Raw genomic sequence first — 25,761 nt, 5'->3', positions numbered from 1 at the left:
TGGTGTAAATAATCCAATACAGTTCAAAAAGAACAATGATGTACATAACTGCAGTACCAGAAGATAAACTGACATTCACTGTGCCACATTACATTTGTCTTTAGCACAAAAAGGGGTGCACAATGCTGGTCTGTTACCTGGGGATATAAAATATTACAGGCCTCAAAGTAAAATCTAAAAACAAACTGAAAAAGTTTCCTCTTGACAACTCCTATTGTAATGAGTAAAAAGCAGTGGGTAGGATTACTAACTCACATCAGGGTGGGGCAGGGGGAGGGGGGATTGGGACACCACTTATAAGTTTTCAACATGTACCCATGTTCATAAATTAATTTTAGATCTGATTGTAAAATGACTCATTCCACAACATTGTGATTTATCATGCTAATTGATGTACGGAACAAGAAACTAACTAACTAATCAAAACTTGATGCTTGTCTTCTGTAGTTACTGTGATGGTTAAAAATGGACACCAACTAAATTTTAGGTGTAATACTTGTGACATACACAAGAGGGAGGGTATGTTTGTGTTCAGCAGCATTTATAAGTAACCTGTATTTATTAAATGCACACACAGAAATGACTGTAATATAACATCTCCTCATAATTTAAGTGTCATTATACTGTTTCATTGTACATGATATATTTGAATTCTAAAGGTGTAAATAAGCTATCAGAGGGTACCAAGGCTGTAAGCTTGTCGTCCGCAAGTAGCAAAGAACCTAGCCCATTCATGACATGTCTCCAAGTGAAGCAAACCAGACTACCACTCAGTCATATTGGTTCAAGAGCTTTACAACCAATGCAGTTGATTCACATTGACAGATGTGGTCACATGGAGTCTTCATCACAGGGAGAATGAAATATTTCATTGTTTTCATAGATTATTATTGTAGAATCAGAATTTTATTGTCCCATTACGTACAAGTTAAATCATTGATTGTATGTACAGGAGACTCGTCAGCTTATAACTATGATAAATTATACACGAAATACAATATTTTTATATAATCACAATAAAATCTGAATATTATTTATTATTATTGTTTTTATCCAACTCAGATGGTCAGATCATTAAAAAATTCATCAACAGAGTAATAACATTTCTGCACCAGGGTGCTATACAATTCTCTTTTTACTGCCTCAGTGTGGACCTTTCTAAAATTTGTGTCTTTCAGTTTATTGTATACTTTCATTCCCATATATTGTGGAGTCTGTGCAAAACGATTAAGCCTTTCTGTAGGCAGCATGAAGCTTTCTTTGTTTTTAGTTTCAGAACTATGCTGGAAATTATTTGACAAAAAGAGTTCAGGGTTATTACTTGCAAAAAGAATTATTTCATACAGATACAATGAGGGAACACTTATTATCTTAAGATCTCTTAATAATGGCCAACAAGATTCTCTTGGCTTTACAGTGCATATGTTTCTGATAATTTTTTTCTGCAAAGTTAATATGTTGCTAGCATTCCCCCAGAAGATAATACCGTGTCTCATTACTGACTCAAAGTAACTATGGTATACTACTTATTTATTAGTGACATTGACTAAGATGGACACCAATGCAAATGCCAGGCTGTTTAGTTTATTTTTTTAGATGTTCTATGTGTGAGGACCAAGATTGGTTTATTTATTTATTTTTTTTTTTTTTAGATATTCTATGTGTGAGGACCATGATTGGTTTCTGTCCAATTGCATTCCTAAACATGTAACGTGCTATGCTTCATTTAGCTCCTGGCTTCTGTGCATAATGTGAATATCATTTATTCGAGACTGTTTTGTCTTAAATTGAATCAGTTGTGTTTTTGAAATATTTAGCTTTAGGCTATTTAGATGGAACCAAACATCTAGGTTTTCTAGTGTTTCTATGACATTTTCAGGAATTTCTTCTGTGTTTTTATTTTGTACCAGTATTGATGTGTCATCAGCAAATAAAACTGAATGATAATTTGTATTTGTGGGTATGTCATTTACATAAAAAAGAAAGAGAATTGGGCCCAGAAATGAGCCTTGTGATACTCCCTGTGAGATGGTTCTCCACTTCAAGTAGTATTTCCCTTTGCTTGATGTTACAGCAACCCTTTGCTTTCTCTCCATTAGATATTACTTACACCACTGTAGGGAACTATCCATAATTGCATATTTTTTCATTTTATGTAATAGTAAGGAGCGATTCACACAGTCAAATGCTTTGGATAAGTCACAGAAGATTCGTGCAGCTTTTTGTGGCTTTTCCAAAGTGGAACTAACTTAGTCACAAATTCATTGATTGCATGAATTGTACTTTTGCCTTTACAGAATCCAAATTGATTTTTTTTGAGATTACATAGTATTTGTAAGAAAAATTTTGAATTTGAATTGCGACAATCATTTCAAATATCTTAGAAAACACAGGAAGAAGGGAAATTGGATGGTAATTTGCCATATCATCTTTGGAGCCTTTCTTAAATACTGGTTTGACTTCTGCATATTTTAGAAATTCTGGAAAGTACCCTTCAAGTGATTGATTAATTATTTTGTGCAGCTGCTGTAATGACTTTGGCAGGTATTTCATCAGATCCCACATAATTTTTATTTTTTAGGTATAGTATAGTTTTTTCTACATCTTTTATTGTTACTTTGTAAAATTTAATTAGGCTCTCTTTCTTGCTCTGCCTTGAGCCAAACAAATGTACCTTATCTTGATAAGAGTCTACATTTATGAAGAATTTATTAAAATTGTCTGATATCTGAGCAGGATGTACAATTATTTTATCTTTTACCTTTATTTTAGAGATTTACTGGTTGCTAGGTTTGATTCCAAGTTCAGATTTGACTACTGTCCATACTGTCTTGGATTTATTTGTGTGTTTTTTAATGAATTTAGTATTTGCCATTTCCTTTGCTGATTTTGCAACCTTCTTAAATAGTTTTTTATAAGCTTTAACATAGTTTAACTTATTTAAAACTGTGATTGAATCTTTCGTGAGCCAGTGTTTGTTTAGGCAAATAACTCAGATATTCCTTCCTTGTGAAAGAATGATTTGCAGCTCATCAATTTTTGTGATTTTATCATGAGGATTGTTGCATTTAGGCCTTTTATGTTCCAGTGCATTGGGAATGAAGACTTACATTTATGTATAGTTTCCAACACATCTTCCCTTGAATAGCCCCCTTCACTTTCACTGTTGAAGTTATAAATGAAGATGGGAAAAATATTTGCTCAAATAATTGTAAGGAGCACTGCAAAAACGAATTCAAAAATGTCATGAATGAAACTTGCATTAAGGGTCAGACACCTGCTCTGTACCAAGTGTATGTTAGTTGATACTTGAATATAATAGAGGGAAACATTCCACGTGGGAAAAATATATATGTAAAAACAAAGATGATGTGACTTACCAAACGAAAGTGCTGGCAGGTTGATAGACACACAAACAAACACAAACATACACACAAAATTCAAGCTTTCACAACCAATGGTTGCTTCATCAGGAATGAGGGAAGGAGAGGGAAAGACGAAAGGATGTGGGTTTTAAGGGAGATAGTAAGGAGTCATTCCAATCCCGGGAGCAGAAAGACTTACCTGACATCTCTGCCCAAACTCTTTGCCTTTACAAATGTCTGCTTGTGTCTGTGTGTGTGCGGATGGATATGTGTGTGTGCGCGCGAGTGTATGCCTGTCCTTTTTCCCCCTAAGGTAAGTCTTTCCACTCGCGGGATTGAAATGACTCCTTACCCTCTCCCTTAAAACCCACATCCTTTCATCTTTCCCTCTCCTTCCCTCTTTCCTGATGAAGCAACCGTTGGTTGCGAAAGCTTGAATTTTGTGTGTATGTTTGTGTTTGATTGTGTGTCTATCAACCTGCCAGCGCTTTCGTTTAGTTGATGTTTGTTTACACAAACAATTCTGGGCAGATGCAACACTGACAAATGCCTATATTATTATTAGAATCACCTGCCAAAGTGATTGGTGGAAAGGGACAAGACCTGACATTTCCTGCAGTGATTCACAAAACCAACACTGGCATGGTGTGAAACAAATTTTAAGGTATCTTTAGTGAACCAAGAATCTGCAGCTACTTTTTTACTGAAGAAGACTTCGCAGAAATAATTGTATATTGTGATGCACACACTGGCCAATAATCCTGTAGATAGAAGTCCACGTACTTGATACATTTCTATTTTCCAGACAGGTAGTATCGAATGGAATTCTTGCAGACAGGAGACTGTTGTGCTCCCTGTTTTGGAGGCAGAATACATGAGTGTGGTGTCAGCATTTCAATAAGCTCAGTGGATTCAACTGCTACAGACTGAGCTCAGTCAATGAGGAAATAATCCACTAGTCATACACTACAACAATAAAAATGTAATAAAGCAGGGATCCACAGACTGCTGTCATCTGAGAGTGAAATATAACTATCCATCTGCATTTAATCAGAGAAAATGTTAAAAGTTCAGTAATAAAGTTTGTGTTTGTGAAAGCTATGAAATGGAGGTAGACAGTTTGACTAAACGAACAGTATATGAAAAAAGTTTTGTGTCATTTAGTCATTTAACAGGTGTATTCTGGTCAGCATGTTAAGATATTAGAAGGCAAATCATTTTTTACTCTGGTAGTTGCTCATGAAATCATAGAGTATACATAGATATTCACTGCCTATGAGGTTACTTTCTGGAATTAATTAAACTTATTTTTTTCCCCATTATGTTTAACAAATACAGAGCGCTTTTTTAAAATTGTAAATAACTGCATAAAATTTCCTTCATTCTGTCTTAAGAAGGCATTTAATTTCTTTGTAACTGTATACTAAAGAATTCTCTCAGTTATAATTTATTTCTGAAAATTATTAATATAAAATAGTTTCTCAAGGATATCCTGGTAATGTCAGCAGAAGCCATGGGAATTGAATGTGAATACAAAATTAACCACCATGTGTAAGCAGAAACATTCAATATAGTGAGAAACCTCGCAGACAGTGTCTCATTGCATTCACTTATGTAGGGGGAGTCAGTGTGATCATGAGTCAATCTTTTCTTTCTCTCTCTGATTATTTTATTTTGTTTCTTTCCTTCCACCACCTCTCTGGAAATTTAGCTTTTGTTTATGTTAAAAGTATGTTAGCGGAAAAGGAGAGGAGCAGAGAAGGGAAAAAGATGGGTGGGTGTGTTAATAGAGAGTAGTGCAAAATGAGGGTAAGGGGATGTGAAATGGGAAGAGGTGATAGGACAGAGGGGACAGAAACTGTTGATTAGAGGCTGTGTGGACAGTAGATTACTGTAGGCTGAGACTAGGATGATTCCAGGAGGGGAGAATGTGTTGTAAGGATATCTCCCATCTGCACAGTTCAGAGAGCTGGTGGAGTAGGGGAGAATCCAGATGGTTTGGGCAGTAAAGCAGCCATTGAAATCAAGCATGTTGTGCTCAGCTGTATGTTATGCCACAGGGTGGTCTACTCTGTTCTTGGCTACAGTTTGGTGATGGCCGTTTGTCCTGGTGGACAGCTGGTTGGTAGTCATACCAATATAAAAAGCTGTGCAATGATTGCAGCAAAGCTGGTATATGACATGGGTGCTTTCACAGGTGGCCCACATTTGATGGTGTAGATAAACCTGTGTCAGGACTGGAACAGGAAATCCTGGGTAGGTAGACTGAACAGGTCTTGCACATGGATCTTTCGCAGGGATATAATACCTGTGTCAAATTTTGGTATTGGGAGTGGCATAAGGATCAACTAGGATGATGTAGGCAACAGAACACTACTTTAGGAAGTGTGGGAAGGATCTCTGGTAGGATCTCTCTCATTTCAGGGCATGGTCATACATGATCAAAGCCCTGGTGAAGGCTGTGGTTTAGCTATTCCGATCTGGGGTGTTAATGGGTGATGAAGAGAGCACTCCTTTGTAGCTGGTTGTTGAGTGTGGTGGGAAGATAGGGGCATGTGGAGATATGGCAAGGGAGAACTTGTTTGCAGAGTAGGTCTGGGGGATTGTGCTTGTCAGTGAAGGCATTTGTTAGACCTTCAGCATACTGGGCAAGAGAGTTCTTGTCCCTGCAGATACATTGTCTCCAAGTGACCAAATTGTATGGGAGGGATTTTTTCGTGTGGATGGGATGGCAGCTGTTGAAATGCATATAATGTTGGTGGTATAGCTGCTATGTCAGATCAAGCTTTTCAAACCCTGACAGGCTAGTTTCCATTAGTACAGTGTTCGTCATGCCACATATGAGTTCCTGGGGTGCCAGTAGTCCTGTCTGGCTACAAGAATATTTAAAATGGGACTGAAGGAACTTGGGAATGGCTGTAGCCCATTGGGCTTATACATCTACTTCTACACTCACACCTTGCTACAGAAATTTGGCTAAATAAACAGTAGCATGGAACTTATAACCCTACTTTCATCTACTACATTTTGATAAGGACAATAAAATGTAGAACTTTACAGTCAAAATACAGGTTATAGGAGTTGGAAGAGAAGTTGAATAAGGTAAAAGTGGTACATAATGAAATTGTTGGAAGTATTGCAAAAGAGTGAAGACCAAATAGGATTAAAATCAGGTCATATAGTTATTACAGACTCACAGAGCAGGAAGGAATTTCAGGTGTAAGCATTTTTGTAAATAAATAATTTAAAAACAGTGTTACAGACATTCAAGGAATCCCAAAATTGTATTAGACAGACCCTAAGATATTTAATGGAAACCATTCAGTTTTATGCAACAACAAGCTCCATTTTTTGGTAGTCAGGATAAGTGCATAGGTCACAGCCTGGGGGTCCCTGAGTTCATGGTGAAGACTCCAGGGCTGCTGGCTGACACATGACAGGTGCTGGGCATGGCTCTGCCATGCCAAAGATGATGTACTTGGCTGGGCCGGTGTTTAAATGCTGATTCTCAGCACTGAATTTGTGGAAGGGCTGACTTTGTGTGTTGCTGTGAATCATGTGGAAGAGGACAATGGGTGGGATGTATGGTAATCAAAAGCAAGTTGATGATGTGGAAGTCGGTACAGCAGAAGTGGCTTCTCAGGGGCAGGCTACGGGGCATTGACACTCAGAACAGTGTGATGGTAGTCCTCTTGCTGCTGCTAAGGGTTACTGACAATCAGGGGTGACGGCAAGCTGTGGCTGATTCCCTTGTGTGTGGCCTGGCTGGCACTCTGTGTTACAATATTTTAATAAAAACCAAGTCGTGAAAGACTTCTGCATCACAACACATTGTTGTTTTCAACAGACTGTGCTATGTCCATTCAGAAACATAACATCTATTCAGCTTGTATTAGCACACTGGCAAATATGTACACCAATGCTACTGCTTACATTATATTTGATCAGGTTAAAAGCAAATTCATAATTGAAAGAGCAGTCGGAGGAGGTGATTCTGTATCATAGAAAATATTGTTCGCATTGTTAGAGGAAATCATCAGACCTTAAGTTGGGAAAAATAACAGATTAGATTAATGGAACATACATAACTAACCTCTGTGAACCAAAATTGTGTGCTAGGTAAACAGACCATTCCATTTACTAGTTAATATAAACCTTACGTAATTCCAAAATAATTTGCTTCTTTTGTTGGCCCTCTGTTTTAAAATTTAAATAGCAGCAATGACAAACTACAACATTTTCTTACATGATTTTTAATATGAACCTGACTTCTTTGATTTTCCATTAATATAGATAGAGTGTTTGAAACTATTTGATGAACTGCATAAACTGTTACAATCAAGTTCTTTCAAGTGATACTAGTGGTGAAATTAGTTTTTTCATCTCATTGTCATGTAATTTTTTTTTCAGGTTCACCAAATCATAGCGCACTGTATCCTTTAATCAACAATCTGAGTACAACCAGTTCTCCAGCAAGGCATTACAACAGGTCTCCTTCACCCATCAATTGTGAAACTACAAGTTCTCATCACTTGGATCAAATGAATGGGTCAGAAGATAAATTAAGTATAGGTAATTACAAAATTGTTTAAAGTTTCAAATTTTTAATCCTTAAGTGTGCTTAAAAGTTGAAAACATACTGCAATTATTCACATAAGAAATTAAGAAGTTATTCCATCATGGCAATGAAAAAAGACAAAGAAGATGAGAAGTTACTGGTTAATGTAATGTCCCTAGTAAAATAATGAGAGAGGAAGGAATGACAAGGTACTAGCAGTGCAACAGAAAGGGTGCATATAACATCCCCCTCCCCCCCCCCCCCCCTTTCCTAAAAAAAAATTGTAAGATATGTCCAGTTAGCTAGGAATGGAAGTCAATATTGAAGGCTAGCACATAAGGTTTTAAATCTGGCCGGCTTCAGTAGAAGCAGTCAGTACCAGTTTGGGATCTTGTTATCTTATACTAAATTCTTCTATTGTCACATTGCTTGATGCTATACATCCTTGTGGATTTCCAAAATTGTGCTCACATACTGCTAACCACATTTCACTAATAGGTGACTCAGTTTGTAGTAGGTAGTAACATCAAGGACACACAATGCTCAAATGTGAACAGCTGAGAACTGCTCAAAATATATAAATGTTAAGCAATGAAATTATTTCATTAATCACATGGGAATGAATTGAGTAATTGTTTGAGAATGAACAAATGCATATGAAGTTAGTCTCCATTAACTCAAATGTGAAGTTATCTGAGACAGCAAAATGAAGAAACAATAAAAGACTGACCACCTTATTGGGAACCGAGTGTTACTGCTGTAGTTTGAAAAACTTTATAGATTTTTCTTAGCAGTAGACTTACTGTTATTTCTTGTAGAGTAAATGTCACTTTCAGTCATCGAGCTTGTGGAATCTCTGTAGATGAACTGACTAGAATAGATTTAAAAATATAAGCCTGTAACAAGTGACTGAGAACTTCCTGGCCAACAAACTTTGTTGGAATGTGTATTTGGAAAATCTGTTCACTAATTTTATAACAAAGAAAAATTCCAAAATAGAAACGAAAACAAAAATGGGGAAAGCCAATCACACAGTGATCCAGATGGCTAACAAACTGTGTCCAAAGGCCAACTGAACAATTTTGATGCTGCAATTTACAACTCATGCCATATAGATTCTTCCAGTCACCAGTTTTTCTGTATTGTACGTATGGGAACTCTCCCTGAAATACATTCTTCATTTCTACAAGCTACCTGTTTTTAGTGAATGTCCCCAATTGCCCTTCCTCACATCCCCCTTTATATTCTTCTCACCCCATTTCATTCTCCTCTCTCCTCCTCCTCCTCCCCCCCCCCCCCAATCCTTGTAACATCCTATCTCTATTGTATCTCCTTCTGTATCTTTCTCCTACTCTCTGTCCTTCCCCTGATAGTATCACCTTCTTTTTCTGGTCCCCGTGTGCAGCTAATTGTCCCAACCCCAAACTATCATATTTCTTCCTCCCCCCACCTCTCTATTTTGTTGCAGTCTACCTCATCTGGTACAGTAGCTGCTTACAATGTCTCATCAATTTGAGGTAGTGGATTATCACTATAATTATCACCCTTCAGTTATGGCACATCAAGACGATGACCAGAAACAAGAACTAAAAATTTTAGACCATATGAATCTTACAGTGGTGCTTTAATAATCTTTATTTTTGTACAGGATCAAGCATAAAAAAGTCACAGGACCATCTAAATTATGGAACACAAGATGAACTCATTGAAATAATAAATGATTTTAAAAACAATGTAGTTACAATTTCTGAAGTTGAAAAATTTGTTGAAGCATGGAAAAACAGAAATGATGTGCAACAGTCTTTTAAAGAGAAGCAGGTGAGTGCATGAAGAAACAGTTCAAATGAAATATTTCTTAGAGGTTAGATATCAAGCTATAACATCCAAATATATTAGTGTAATTCAGCAGAAAAAAATGTTCAATAAGTGTAAGATGTGGAAATATTACTGTGGAATCCTTAGTAATATAGGATCAGTTCACTGTTTGATTTACAGTAACATAAGAGGTGGAATTTATTCACTGATTTCCTTATTGAAGCCAAAAAAATCACAGCAATAATAAGGAACAATCTGAATCACTGTGACAATAAAATAAGAAAAATTTTAATTCATGTAAAGAGTTTCCAACAGTTATTCTCCATCCATCTTTTTTGAATGGAACAGGAAAAACAGGGCTAGGATAATGCTAACTAAAGTATCTTTTGATAAACACTGAATCGCGACATAGGTATATAGTCAGAGAGGTAGAACAACCTCAGAGAGTAATGTTAGATTTTTCATTTGTACTAAATAGAATGATTTTATTCAGTTGGCAGTGATAGAAATTGAGAAGAAGCACATTTGGACCAATGAAATGGATTGAAGAGGGGAATAGAAATGTTGAGGGTGGAATACAGGAGGGGCTACAAGAATTGTTGGGAAGAGGCTTAACAGAATAAAAGGTGAATTAGGGGATACTGCATATTACAAGTAAGAGAAGGTGGTGTGGCAGAGACAAATAAAAGATCAAGATAAGGAGGAGTAAAGAGTGCAAAAAGAGAGAAAGAAACATGCATGAGAGAAATGACAGGGAGAATATGCTTGTTATTTTTTATTTTCATTAGTAGTTATTCATTCAGGATAGGCAGAGGGACTCCAACTTAAAAAAAAATTACTAGAGAGGAAAATTCTATTACAATCATTGTGTGCACATTCAGTGTCCAAAATAGAAATGAGTAAGTTAAGAATTATCACCAAAAGTTGTGAACATAAACTTGTATTTTTTACTACCACACACCACACTTTAAGATAAAACTGTAAATAAATAAAATAATTAATTGATTTCCATAATATCAGTTGTTGTGGAAACCCACAAACTTTCTTAGAAAATTGTTTTCTCTTCAGTATACTTGACATCCCAACATTCATTGGATATTCGATAAAAAAAATAGTTTGCTTCCATATTCTTTAATCATTCTTAATTGTAATGTATTTTCACACACTGACAGGATCAGTGAAACAATTTCAACATATTACCTTTTGTAAAACAGGCACAACTAAATCTAATGAGAGAAGAATACGAACGAATTCAGCGTCAAATGAAAGAACACATGAGGAGACCTACTCCATTCGACCGCATTAGAAATTTCTTCAGAGGCAAAGCAAAAGGTTAGTACACGTTTTACTGGCATAAGGTACGATTGAACAGGATAGTGTAGGTACTCATAGGTTCCTGTATTGTTACAGAAGCGAAGGACACCGCAAGTGAAACTTCTTCGCAACCAAGCGAGAGCTCCAGGGGGATAAATGGAGATGTACTATCTGTATGTCAGAGGCCTGCTAGCAGCCTGAGCCTTCACAGTGTTTCAAGTGAGTCAAGTGTAAATCCATCCAGGTGAACATGAAACAGTGAAACCATCACTAAACTTAAATTTGAGGTCGTTCAATAAACAACACCCCACAATTTTTTCCTCAGAACACATTTATTCTTAGGAATTAGAAATTTGGTGACAGTATCAATCAGCATTTCTCTTGTGTGTACTATTTTTCTACATAGTCTCCATCACATTCCATGGCCTTACACCAGCATTGTGTAAGAGCCCATATTTCATGCTGATAAAAGTTCTTGTCCTGTGCTCATAGCAATATTTTTACTGCATGACTTGCACTTTTCTTTTTGTTCAACATTCTTGCAGACTGAAAAAGTCAGAAATGGTTCTTGAGTTTGTTCAGGCTTCACAAATGCCTCTGGATTAACAGTTGACCATTTTGACAACTTATCCACAAGAATGACACCATCGTTACCAAAAAACATTGTCATCCTGACTTTGCTAGCATTGGGACTGTCTTGAAAATTTTGTGAATGCGAGTGGTGCCAGTCTAGTGACCATCTTTTTGTTTCCAGCTCAGAGTTTCGTTGCCTGTAATAGTCCATGACAGATAGGTCTCTCCATTGGTCTCAAACTGCTCTGGCACTTTAGGTAAAATAGCTTTTCTTTGAATCGTGTGGTGTGTTGTGAGCATTCATTGAAGCCATCTTGGGCACATAATTGGATATCCAAGAGTCTCAGTTATTGCACATGCACTTACAATGCTCACTAATAGCTTTAGAACCAGTTGTTGAGTTGTGATGCACTGGTCTGCGTGAATAATGGTATCCACACAATACACCATGTCAGGACATTACATATTGATTGTGGCCAGTCATGGGGGTAAGTTTCTGCAGTTCCAGACGCTATGGTTTCTTTCTCTGCAACTGCAAATTCAGTGACAGCATGTTGCTGGTATTGAGTGCCTTATGTAGACACCATTTTGCTGGTTCACTGCATCTCTACCATCTGTCAGAACAGTTCATAACTTTACACACATGGTGAAGAAATTCAAATTTGAAGCCTCTAAAAAGATATTTCCTTACTCTCTCCTATTACACTTTTATCTAATACTTCATACTAAGCATTAATGTAACTTTACTGATTTTAAAGAATGATAAAGTTGTCTATACACTGGAAAAGTTAGTGATCTGTCAAACTGAATTTACATCCCCAAATCCAAACAGTCTGATAAATAATAGAAAGAATTGCACATAAGGTACTTTCATACTTAAAAAAATATATCGGGGGATTTTCAGTTTCCTATCTGATGACCATTCGTAACTTTTTCACCAAAATATGAAACTCCATTCTGTACCTTAGAAAAGGATGCATAGTTTGTATGGAAATTATTTTTATTTCTAGTATCAAGGTTATGAATTACACAGTTCATTTTAAATTCACTCTTATTATTAATTACAAATACCAGCAGGGAGGCTCTTCCACAAAATGTTAATGACCATGTCACCTGTATGACTCCCTCTTTGCAATAAACATTTCAAGGTAAAGAGAGAGGTACATGTTAATGGATACACACTGTACAAAAGACAAATGGGGTTCAAAGATTGCAGTATAATTTTCCACATTCCTGCATTGTCTGCAATGTTCTGTATCTGCCATATGTGTTGCCTACTTGTTTATTTTCACTTTGTACATCTCTCCTTTTCCTTGTTACCCCAGAAAAGAAACTTCCTTCTTGCATACAACCAAATTGTGAGCCTGTTTACATACAACTACACAGATGTAAATCAGACTCCCTGCAACTTAACCACTATTTCAGGATATGCACCATTAGGTTAAGTCTCATCCCTCTTTATACAAGTTCCATTCCATGAAGGAAATATTTTCATCCACATATATTATTGCTTGCTTATAAAACAAAATTATTGCACAGAGAAACAAACGAATTATCAATTGCTGTTACAGCTTGAATTACTCTTTTCATCATCAGTGTACAGTTACAGTTTCCCAGTTAATGTTCCACTTCCTTCTATCACAGAGAACATCATTCATGTCCTTGCTCTGTCAGTGAGATCATCCTGGATCATGTACATCCAACAGTTTCTGAGTCTTCCTAAAGGACGTTTTCCATCCACCTCTCTTTAGTCATTTATTCTTGCTGCTCTTGTAGATTCCAACTTCATTACATGCCTGTACCAGTGTAGTTGATGTGCTGATTCAGTCTAAAAGGGATATCTTGATTCCACCTTTCTTCAGCACTTCCTCATCCCTTAAAGTACCCATCTTGGTCTTCTGGATGGTGGAGCTAAGGAATTTAATTTCCAGTGCCTGGAGTCTTGATAACTCTATCTTTGTGAGGGTTCATGCTTTGAAATCATAGGTCAATACTGCTATGAAGTACCTGGTGACCATCACTGATCTTCCTTTCTCTGGAATAAAAGGTTTCCCTTTTGCACTCTGTTGTTAATCTGTCAAATCAAATTATCTGTGGACATTATACTTTGAGGTACAGAAAACTGTTCATACACTTAAGCTGGTGGTCTTCTAGTTTCACACTTGCAGGATGTTCATCTCTGGTGACTGCCATCAACACTGTCTTTGCCTCGCTTATGTGGAGGTTGTATTCCTGGAACTGTGATTTCTGCACATTGAGTCTCGTTTCAACTCAGTCTTCCATTTCACCCCTGATCATGTCATCATCACATAAGACAACTGCATTTAAGTTCACCAAAACTTTTCTTTGTGTTCTTTATTATGCTTGTAACAGTGATGAACAGAGGACAGTGAACTCCTGCGGTGAACTCCACTCTTGATCTGAAACCATGAAGATTATTCCTGTCTAACTTGTGCATGAGTAGCCCAGTCCTTGTACATGTGGTTTTTCACTACCAGTCCTTCACATACATTCCTTCTTCTCAGGCACTCCTTGAAATTCTCTCTTGCAACATTGTCAGATGCCTTCTTTACATCAAGGGATACTTGCATTCCTTGTTTTCTCCCATTATTTTTCAATAACCATGCAGATATTGAAAATTAAATCCATTGTTTATCTCTTACTTCTGAAGCAATACTGCTCCTCTTCCAATGACAGTTTATAATAATTCTCAGTCTTTGCTCTATGACTTTTTTTTAGAATTTTCAACCCACATGACAGCAGGGCCATTCCTCAATAATTAGTGAGACTTTATGTACTTAAACAGAGTATTTTTCTTAAACAGAGTATTCTAACACCCTTGCTACAGTCTGGTGGCATCATGTTGTCTTTCCATACTACACCGAGTGTTCTGTGCAGCCACTGTATGCCCACATTCACGTCATCTGCAACTGGATATTTTCATTCAGGCTTAGATTTTAAGGCTCTCTCTGTTTCTGCCCAAGTGATGGGAAACTCCTTGCAGTAGGTTTGAATGTCTGATTCTGTGTTGTACTCTTCAACTGATACATCCAGTAGTTGGGTGAAATTGTCCTTTGGGGCTTCTCTGATGTCACTTTCTTTTCCAACCAGATTTCCATGTGGATTTTCAAGTGTCTCTATGGCATACAATGGTTTCTTTTTACCTTTGATGACACTATACAGTTTCTTACCATCTCAGCTATTCTCTTCCAGTTTCTGAGTGAACATCGGTCACATTTTGGCCTTTTCTTTTGCAACTTTTCATTTTTTAACTTCCAGTTCTTATTTTTGTATATTTGCTCCAGATCACTGATCTTTGCTACATTGTTAGTAAGTTCCAGTTTAATTTTTTTCGAAATCTTTCTTTTTATGAAAGATTCTATTCCCTTATTGCTGTTCTCACTCTTTCATTCCATCAAGACATTTCCTTTTCCCTTGTTTTCACACTTGTCTTCGCATTAACCCACATTGCTTTCTTTGTCAAGGTGTCACGTAGTCTACTCTATTCAGCCTCTTCAGTTTTCACTGTACTGGTATAAGAGTTATTTATCCAGTTCTGACAATCAGCTGTTTTATCTGTTTTGTTGTAGTTCAAATAACACGAATTTTAACATTTTCCTATTCTCTGATTTTGGCATGTGGATGTTTTTCAAGTCTGCTACTAAAAGGTGGTCACTGTCAAGGCTCTCACTGGTTATTACCCTAACGTCTGTAACAAATCTATTTCTTTCTTCATCTATGATGACATAAGCTATTACAATACTATGATGTCATTCCTAGCTGTATCTTGTCTCTGTCTTTACTTGAACCTTCTATATTTTATGACCAACTTGTTCCTCTAAAATCCAGGAGATGTTCACACTTCACATTTCTTCTACCATATCAACATATTCTTAGGTGCTTTTCTATATGTACCAGCTTGTGCAGCCAGATCTTGTATAATTATGGTTCTGTCTTCACTAATGACCTTTTTCAGAGCACCTAGAAACTGATTTTTTATCATCCTGGCAATATCCAGTTTGCGGTACAGACATCTGCGCCAGAGTTAGTTTTTCTTTGCAAAATGCACAGTTGCCCTCATTATTATCTCATTCATAAATTTAATGTCTGGGACTGCTTCCAGGTTGTTATTGCCATGACAGTACAACATACACTGTTTCCTTAATTTCTTCGTCACCGTTCCCTCTCCATGTGTTTTGCAGTACCCGTACCATTCTTTTCCTTCTTTTCATTCGATCATTAGTTCTTCACACATTCCTGTGAGGCTGAGGAAATGATGATCTGAATCTGTATTAGTTGTCTCCTGTGGGGTTTGTAGGTTACTGTCCGTAGCAGTAGTCTGCTTATGCTGACATTTTAATCAGGTTGAATGCATTCTGAGGCTCTTATATGAGTTGAAAGCAACTATAACTGAAGTCTTTTACTGCCTTGCTAACATCATCAAGAATTTCACTTCGGAGTTTCCTCCCTTGTCTTTTAGACATCACCTGCCATATATAAAAGGCAACAGATTTTTGACAAATTTAAGAGGACTTTACTCTGCTCAGACCTTATCAGCCTGCTAAGGGAGAACTCTTTCTCTTGCAGCCACCGTTTCTCCCTTAGTGGGTCAGATTTGGTACTGGCTTTCCAACACTCCGGCAGAGAATTGCAGGTAGTACTGTCAAATGTTGCATACGGTAGCAGAAGTGCTCCCAACCTGTATATTTTCTAAAACTGAATTTGTACCTTCAAAGTAAGGTGGCATATGAAATGATGCAATTAGGGATGATTCTCTTAAGCTCATCCTGTTATTAACTTCCCACCTATTAGGTGACAAGTTTCCTTCATTCCATATAAAATTGGCACCTTAGCACCACTTCATGCTGTCTTGAAAAAATTAACAAGCAATTAACATGCTTGTGAAATGAGCATCTCTCTTTATTTTCAAAATTGTGTGAAAAAGGAAACTATTCCCATGACAGACGAGGGAAGTAGAGAGAATATTTGGCATACAGTGTTATTGTATTGACATGTAAAGCCCACAGCCAAATCCCTCAATCGGTCTTAGTGACAGTTGTACATCTCAGATGGTGAGTAGTCGATTGGCCAGGTTTGCATCTGTAAAGCACATTTTTAATCGAAATTCACAAAATTATGTGAGAGCATACTCAGAGGTGCAGTGCAATATATGCAGATTTAGTTAAAAATGTCTACTGTATTTGGGAATTCCACTGCTTTTCATTGCATATGACACTGCATGGAAGTATTTTCTTTGTATCATTTACTCTCATATATGTACAAAGGAAGTTTTCAAAATACGACATTACAAATCTCGAAGAACGTCTCTATTGAGTGAGTATTTTAGTTGTTTAAAGATGATAAACAACACACATCAGACAATCACAATATAATGTTAAACAAATTTTATTCAACCATACTATGAGAAAAATAATATCACTCTGTCAAAGGTGCATTGGCAAATGATATACTCTATTTAAATAACATTAGAAAGACTTCATAATTAATTAATTTCACTGCTTCAGTTTTGCCTAGAGTAGCCATTCTGATGATCAAAAAACTAGAAGAGGAATTTGTTTATGTACTGTTAGTCATATATCTTGTGATCATACAGTATTGCTGTTATTAATTGAAGGTTCGTCAACATCCTCTGGCCGTATGAGCACAGTGAGCGGGTGCAGCGGAACAAGCATGGGTGACAGTGGAACACATTCAGATACTGAGGACAGAAAGGTACTAAAACATACATACTGAAGCTACAACATTTATTACTGCAATTTGCTTACTCAGTCCACTGTAATAAAGTAGACGTTAGTGAGATACTATTAGATGTAATATATTATAGGTGCTAAAAATGTCTGTTTTGCAGCACATCTGTGACTTCAGCAAAATGAATGGAAGAATGACTGTTCAGAACTATGAAGTTCCTCCAGCACCTCGTCCACTTCAAGCAAAATGGCAGTCTCCCCATTTGCCGACGTGCATAGAGGTAGGTAATGAAAAAGGACTTAACATTTATTTGAGACTGGCTGTCAGGAGACGTGTCAGTGATAAATGTTGTGATTATATTACTGTGATAAGCATTTTGATGGGTGCATACTTGACACAAAAATGATGATTGTCGGTCCCTAGGTATAATTTGAAGTGAAGGAATCTGAAGGAAATTCTTTTTCTATAAATAAATCACTTGCAGACTCCTATTCCAGGACTTTGGGAATTAGCTTTTATGTTCCAACATGTGCATCAGGTTCTTTTTTTTTTTTAATGAAAGGACTTGTCTGGTGCATGATGATGATCATAACAGTATATATGAAGGTGGTCAGACACCAATGCACACCTCTAATGTGCAGTCCCAAGTGTTCAGCAAGGAGATGGGCTAGTATCATAAGCAAATAGGCAGAAGCCTTCATCCTACTGTCTAGCCATGCAGTCAACATTTCAGCAATGGGTTTGCTTTTTCTAGCAGGCAGGAATTAACTGAATATAATTGTGTGAAGTACAGGCCTACAGGAACCTGACTGAGCTTGCATCATCACAGGAACCCTGTTTATATCTGAATAATGTAAGGAGAGGCAATTCTAGAGAGTAGGATGAGCTTGGGCAGAAATGCCTCACTCACCTACTGTAAAACATGCCAAGGAGGCCTCAAGCAAGTTGAAGCACATGAGGTTGATTAGTAAAGTATCAAAAGTTACCCAACACCAGAATGCCTATACTGTGGTATGTTTTACTTTTTTATTTTTTTAAATTCCACAGTAAAGTTAATTTCTTAATTTCACAAATTTTCTTCTTTCATTCCCTACTCTCTGTGAATGTAAGCCCATACATCTTTTGCAGATATGTAGATCCTGCAAAAAATTTTTTTGAAGAGTTTCTTGTTTTCTGACGGTGATATACGAGGTGCGACAATAAAGCAATGAGACTGATTTTCTTTGCAAGAGATTGACAACCCTGTAGGCTTGCGTTGGCACAATATCTTTGACCTTGGTCTATAAGCTGTTTCTAGTCCAAGTGGCACATCAATGCAACTGCTCAGTTGTGAGTTGTGCTGTAATGAGTTAACAAGTGCTTGTGTCTCTTGTCACGAAAATGGAACCGCATAATATTGTGAAATGGTATGCCATTTCTTTTTGCGTTAAATTGGGTGAAAACATGATGACACCTTACGGTAAGCTTTAGAAAGCTTTTGGAGAGGAGGTTATATCAAGAGCTCAAGTTTTTCATTGGCATAAAATGTTTAGTGAAGGCGGAATGAATGTTGAAGATGAAGACCACAGTAGACGACCGTCAATCTCACGGATGGATGGCAACTTGGCCAGCATGCCTGAACTCGTACTATTTGATCGAAGATTATCTGTGAAAAGATTGCAGAAGAACTGAATATGAATCGAGAAATGGTTCATCTAATAATAACTGAAGATCTTGGTATGAGAAAGATTTGTGCATAAATGGTCCCAAAAAATCTCTTACCACAACAGCGAGAGACACAGAAATATGTGGTAGCTGATCTGTTAGGGCAAATGGAAATCAATTCAGAACTGTTGAGCTGTGTTGTCACTGGCGGTGAAAGTTGGTTTTTTCAGTAGGATCCAGAGACAGAACACCAAAGTTTACATTGGTGCTCAAAGGGAATGCCCAGACCAAAAAAGGCTCGCATGTCAAAGCCAAAAGTGAAATGCATGCTTGTGTGCTTCTTTAATTCCAAGAGTGTGTGCCTCCTGGACAAACAGTTAACCAATATCACTACAAAGAAATTTTAGAAAGACTTCGTAAAAGAGTTCTTCATGTCCATGCCAACATTTCTGTTAACTGGATTCTGCATCACGATAATGTGCCATCCCATACTGCTCTGTCAGTACAGCAATTTTTAACCTCAAAACAAATTTCAGTACTACCACAGCCGCCTTATTCAACAGTTATCGCTCCGTGTGACTCTTTTCTATTTCCTAGAGTCAAAATGGTGGTCAAGTGACACCATTTTCAAACAATACAAGATGTCCAAAAAGCTGTGACGAGGGTCTTGGAGGATATTACAGGGGATGGGTTCCAGAAATGTTACCATCAATGGCAGAAGCGCTGGAAAAAGTATGTGCCATCAGAAAGGAACTACGTTGAAGGAGACAACATTAAACTTGACTAAAACGGTAAACAACATTTTTTTTCACATCAGTCTCATTACTTTATGTATTATGTATACCTTAGTGCAGAAGAACTCCAACCATAAAAGATAGAATGTAAAGGGGAAAGTTTTGAAAATAGGTGAGAAAATCACAATTCGCATACTGAAAATAAAATAGTACAAATTAATGATAAATTCATAGAACCAGTTGAAGAACTTTGGTATTTATGGCGGTTGAAGACATCAATTATATGAATAGCAAAAGAAATGCACAAAAGATAATATGGCTTGAAATGTTTCGGATGAAGTGTAAAGGGTTTTCAAAGCTGTATCCCAGAAGAAAGTTTGTAGTCAGTGTTAACACTAATTTTGACATATGGAAATGAGATACAGACCTGTATATGCAAACATTTTAAAATTTTGGGTTACTTCATGGTCACTGGACATACGTATGTTATCAAAAGAAATAGTGAAACAGACAGGTGGATCACTGCAGACTAGAATGGAAAAAATAATTATGACTCTTATGGAAGTGAAATAATGAAAAGCCTAGGAAGAAAAAACAACAACATGGAAAGGATAGATTGCTACTCACCACAGAGTGGAAACACTGAGTCACAGACAGGCACAGTGAAAACAATATTAGAAATATTTAAGCTTTCAGACAAAGGTCTTCCTCAAAAGTAAAACGCTCTCATTCATACACCAGCTCATACACACGTGGTTTAGTGACTGTAACAAGGCTGAGGGGCAAGTCACTGACACCACAGAATGAAAGGGACATAAAGACCGTAAATGGATTACGTAAGGTAAGAAAAAGGTGGGATGTAACAGCTTGTCAATGATGAGATTGTGAGGGATAGAATAGATGCTCGCATTCGGAAAGAATGGAAAAGGAATTAGACTGTGTCCTTCTCAGAGGGACCCTCCAAACATTTGCTGTAAGCAGTTTAGCAAAACCACAGAAGACCAGACCTGGACTTGACCTGGTGTTGTTTTGAAAGTAAGTACAGTGTCTTATCACTGTGGCACCCTTTTTGGGGTAGGGGTTTTTATGCTGGCTTTCTTTTCAGTTGCCGGCCGGAGTGGCCAAACGGTTCTAGGCGCTACAGTCGGGAACCGTGCGACTGCTGCGGTCGCAGGTTTGAATTCTGTCTCGGGCATGGATGTGAGTGATGTCCTTACGTTAGTTAGGTTTAAGTAGTTCTGGGTTCTAGGGGACTGATGACCTCAGAAGTTAAGTCCCATAGTGCTCAGAGCCATTTTAACCATTGCTTTTCAGTTAAGTTAATGTGGGGGCTACCAGCAAGAAAAGCAAATAGAGATATCTTTCAGAAATTCATACACCATGAGAAAGGATATGTTTGTGGGTCATCTGTGAAGGAAATTGGGAATTGTTTATTGGCTGTGAAGATAGTAGTAGATGGGAAATTCAGAGGATCATTTAAATAGTAAAACAAATGAATAAGGATGCCTGCTGCAGTAAGTACATAAAGATGTGAAGATTAACAAAAGATAGGATGATGGCATCAAACCTATTAAAAGACTGACGACTTTAAAATAAGGAAATGTTAATTCCCCTTGTTAACAATAAAACAGAATGTCATTAATATCATGTATGCATTTTGTAGTAGCTGCTACTCTACTTTCTGATTCATTTCACATAGCTGAATGGCCTCCTTGACGATTGTATCTGTTGAACAAAATGTGTGGATTAGTGAGTGTTTTCTTGTGTAGGTATTAAGCAGATCTTAAACCCACAAGAGGGATTTTTAGCTGTGTAGTAGGGGCGCTGGCAAAAAAAATGAACAGTGTTGTTAAGATATTCAATACAGTAATATTTATGACCTTTAAGGTAACTTTCATATCCACAAATTTTGGTTGACTTAAATGCACTGTTTATAGGACCGACCACCACAGCCAGTGCCTCGCCCAGATTTGAATGGAGAGAGCATACCAGTAGATTCTGAAGAACGTGCCAGCTGTGGTAGTTACATAGCACCAGATAAACTAGCTCCACCCGGCAGCACTGGTAATCATAATTTTAATTTCCATGATTTGCTTTATTCAGTGACATTAAATCAGATAATGCATTTGATGCAAGTAGTTTCTTTCTGCATGCCCATTTGATTCCAGATTAATGGACTGCAAACTGTATTTTAAATTCTTCATGCTAGATGTTACAGAATGTCTTAAAATGGTATTGCAGTCCTGTTTCACATTACTTATAAGTGAGAGACTGAATTATAATTCCATAATTTCAGTCAATTAAAAAAAATGAGTTTTTTATACAATGTCTTTTTAATTATTGGACTTTTTGTTAATGGTTCACACATTTTACAATTGATGATATGTGGGCTTCTGTCACTGGTGTCCACAGAAGTTGTCAGTAAAAATATACCTGATAATACAGTACACAACAATTCTATTAGCATGGTCATGTTTGGAGCAATTAAAATAACAATTACTGCATTCCATCACCAGTAACATATGTTGTTGTAGATCACTATATCAGTTAGTCACTAAGTGACTGTCAGACAGATTATGTGCAAGAACTGCAGTACAGATAAACATTGGAATCGGTAAAGCAACTTTTTACAGTTACATTGGTACTGGTAGTGATCAATAGGAGATGAATCTGCACGTTGTTTGACTGTATTTATGTTGAATCTTCTCTCAAAATGCTTCATTCTTAATGAAGTTTATGACAGGAGAGTATGCTTGTAACCATCCTCAAATTAGTTATCTTCTGCAAATCCTCTACAATACATGAGGTTGTAACAAAATATGAAATAGTTTTTGCTATCCATGAAAGAATACTTGAAAAATTTGTGTACTATGGTGTGTTGAAATTTCCGTTATGATACTGAACCAGGATAGTTCCAAAAGCTTTAGCTGTATAACTGAGGATTTGATACTGAAGTGATTATACAGTTAAATCACATATTCTGTCCTATTTGAAGCTCGCCTTCTTTATTCTTATTTATTTTTATTTACACTGTAGTCTACTATATAAGAACATAGTGGATGTTTCTGAGACATCCACAATGATCTCCATCAAATAAAATACTGTAGTGCCAACATCCCATTTTACGTAATTTTGAAGTGCAGTTGTAAGCTGAACACATCATATTGGTGGCTTGTGTTGCATACATGCTTGGATGATTAGAATGAGCATGGTGTTGTTCAGTAAAGAGGCTTAAATAGTTTATTGTTTGCCATTGAAGTTTGACAGCTTTGATCTTTTTCAGAGTAGTGATGCATTTATTGGAATGCCACAAAAGTGTAATTAGCATGTGTTACTGTTCATTGACCAAACATACTGTACAGCACTGAACGGTACGAATATTGGCTAATAATAAGTTTGCCTTACTTGGTTACAGGTCGAACTCTCATACTGAAGTCTCCAGTTAGCAGAAGGAAGGGATACATTCAGACTGAAGATACCCAAACAGAAGCAGAATACTTGAAAATTGAGGCATCTGAAAGTAATGAGAAAGACACTGTAACCCCACTAACACCAAATTCCCCAGCACCTGACTACATGAATGTGCATGTTGGCATTGAATCTAACTTTCCTGACTACATGAATGTTGAAATTTCAAACAACGTTAACCCTGCACCCCCTATTCCACCCCGAGGTAAGATTACTGATTTCTTGACATAAATTTTCAGAAGCTTCTGGTATTTTTTCTGTAGAAGGAAGGATCCTATTTTGTACTGACAGTACTATAACCACATGACAAATAAAGTCTATTTGCTTTACAGTTCCTTAAAAAAATGAAGATATGGACATCAAAGATCAGTAAAGCATTTGAGGAACAAAAAGAGATTGTTAAATAAGATGGCATAATGTGCCAGGTTGTGCAGCTGAATCTACATAAAGAAAAGACATGGAAATTTTACTATAACATACAATTGTCTTGTCTGAACTACACTTCTGCTTCCAGATATATGAGTGTTGTGCGGTGTCTGTTGTACATTAATTTGCATGTATTTCAGACTGGACATACTGTTTGTGTCACTATGTTGAAGTGAATGCTTTAAATGCTTGCATTGGTGAATAATTTTAATTTACAGTTGGAAGGCATAGAATTTTTGCTGTATTTTTGTGACTGAAAATAATGATTCCATTTACACTGAGTAAATCTTGTAACATTTATTTGAAGTGCAGTCAAATTCTAAGAGTTCATTTGTCAGAAGAGGGGCCTAAAACACTGTGTGGTACAGAAATTCTGTTTCTTTTCATAAATGTTATATGTAGAACATTCATTCCTCTTGAGTCCACATATTATGTACATGTTGTTGCATATTGTATAAATGTTTTATAGAAACATATTTTTGTACATTAGGCAGGTATTTATGTAAACTGATGATGTAATTAATTATAGTTATGTAATTAAACTTAAGTACGACTTTCCCCAGTTATGCAAATAATAGTCAATAGTTTGGTGATATTTTTATGCACAATTTTCACATTATTTGTGGAAATTTCTATTGTATATATTAAATGTAATTTATAAATGCATGAAGCATTACTTTTATGTAACTTTCCCAAGCTCAGAGCTGGTGTGTATAATGATGCTACGGTCAGAGGCTGTTACTCTGGTGGGAACAAGAACTACTACAATGAAATAATTTTGCAGCTGTGCAAAATTTGACAATAATGTTTAGCAGAAACATACATCATCATTACTTCAAATTCATTTTTCATGTGGCTTATTTGTATGGACTGTTGTGGATAGCAGCTTTGTACTTTATAATGTGCCATAATTTAAAGTGAATGTGGAACTGTTTAATAGGAAATTTAGGTTTAACTGTGTGAAAATAAATCTGAATCCACTCAACTCAAAATAACTGTATAATTTAAGTTATTTTTATACTGAGTTATACAAATATTTGCCTGTTTATCAGTGAATTGAGTTATTTTACATACAAATATATTATTATATCCCACCATCTGCTTGTATAAAAGCCTGAGTAAAAATGAACTCTACCAGCATAATTTGAGAATGTATTTCTGTGAGATATTTGTAGTAATGTCAGTGTGATGTTCGTGTATGTATGTAATGTGAATTTGATATTTGTGCCTAATTGCAATAATAAAATACAAGAAGAAAAAACTTTTTTGATGAAAATCATTGTACATTATGACAATGTTTGGAAGTACAGAGAGTTGACTGCCATAAAATATTCTTTCAAAATTTTATCTACACTTCTCACATTGTTTGTATTCTCCCTGTACCCTCTTGCACATCAGTATAAACTCAGAATAACTTATTGATCCATTTTTTTCTCCAATGTTCTTTCATCTGACCACACTTTATATTTTTATAAATGAACAACCTTTTTTCTGCAAAATGACTTCTGTCCCTTTATTGATCATTGTATATTCGTATTACCTTCTCTTTAAGATAAGCTATAATAATGTTTTCCTAACTAATACTGCAGACATTAAGTGCTTCAGAAGATTTCAAAAGATAGAAAATCTGAGTCAGTTATAGATCCTAAACATCTTCTAACATCTGTAGAAAGTTGAATCTAATCTGATTAAACAAAATCTAACAATTCATAAAGGATTAAAATTTAATTTAAACTTAAGCTGCATCTTAACATTTATTCTATCAGTCAACAGAATAATTAATTACTTGAGAAAATGAGATTAGAAAACTTTACAAGACTGTAAAAGAGAGATGTTAAGAATGCCAGGGTTTTGACAGTGAGATTAGGATTGCAATTTGGATAGAACAGTAGGGCTACAATGACAAATATGAACAGTTAAGAGAACCATGATATAATGATTTATCAATTAATTTGAATGAAAGCTGTATGTATTAATATGAAAAGTGGTCAATGATGATTTCTTTGTAGAATAATATAATTTTTCTTACAAACAAAGGGTAATGTAGGTAGTGCTCAAATACAAAAGATAGTGTACAATTAGGTATTGATGGAAACTTTGAATATACATTTAAATTGTACACATTCCAGCATCTGAATAAAAAGTTGGAATATCA

The 25,761-nt window shown here is 36.3% G+C and overlaps 1 protein-coding gene across 7 annotated transcripts in view; it reads left to right on the top strand.

The window, feature by feature from the left end:
• The window catches only part of LOC126336494 (phosphoinositide 3-kinase adapter protein 1), a 391,158-nt gene extending 366,287 nt beyond the window's left edge, over positions 1 to 24,871 (top strand). For 5 of the 7 annotated variants that reach the window (XM_050000240.1, XM_050000237.1, XM_050000243.1 and 2 more), the window contains 8 exons: positions 7,776 to 7,937; positions 9,572 to 9,741; positions 10,953 to 11,070; positions 11,149 to 11,271; positions 17,261 to 17,358; positions 17,495 to 17,614; positions 21,650 to 21,776; positions 23,128 to 24,871. In XM_050000240.1, the coding sequence (XP_049856197.1) occupies positions 7,776 to 7,937; positions 9,572 to 9,741; positions 10,953 to 11,070; positions 11,149 to 11,271; positions 17,261 to 17,358; positions 17,495 to 17,614; positions 21,650 to 21,776; positions 23,128 to 23,411 (1,202 nt within the window). In that variant the 3' untranslated portion in view covers positions 23,412 to 24,871. The remainder of the gene's footprint in view (positions 1 to 7,775; positions 7,938 to 9,571; positions 9,742 to 10,952; positions 11,071 to 11,148; positions 11,272 to 17,260; positions 17,359 to 17,494; positions 17,615 to 21,649; positions 21,777 to 23,127) is intronic. The other 2 variants (XM_050000238.1, XM_050000242.1) reach the window with 1 other exon arrangement.
• Positions 24,872 to 25,761: the final 890 nt, after the last annotated feature.

The sequence above is a fragment of the Schistocerca gregaria genome, chromosome 2, assembly GCF_023897955.1.
Source record: "Schistocerca gregaria isolate iqSchGreg1 chromosome 2, iqSchGreg1.2, whole genome shotgun sequence".
Taxonomy (NCBI): Eukaryota; Metazoa; Arthropoda; class Insecta; order Orthoptera; family Acrididae; genus Schistocerca; species Schistocerca gregaria.
This window is presented reverse-complemented; position numbering and strand designations above follow the sequence as displayed.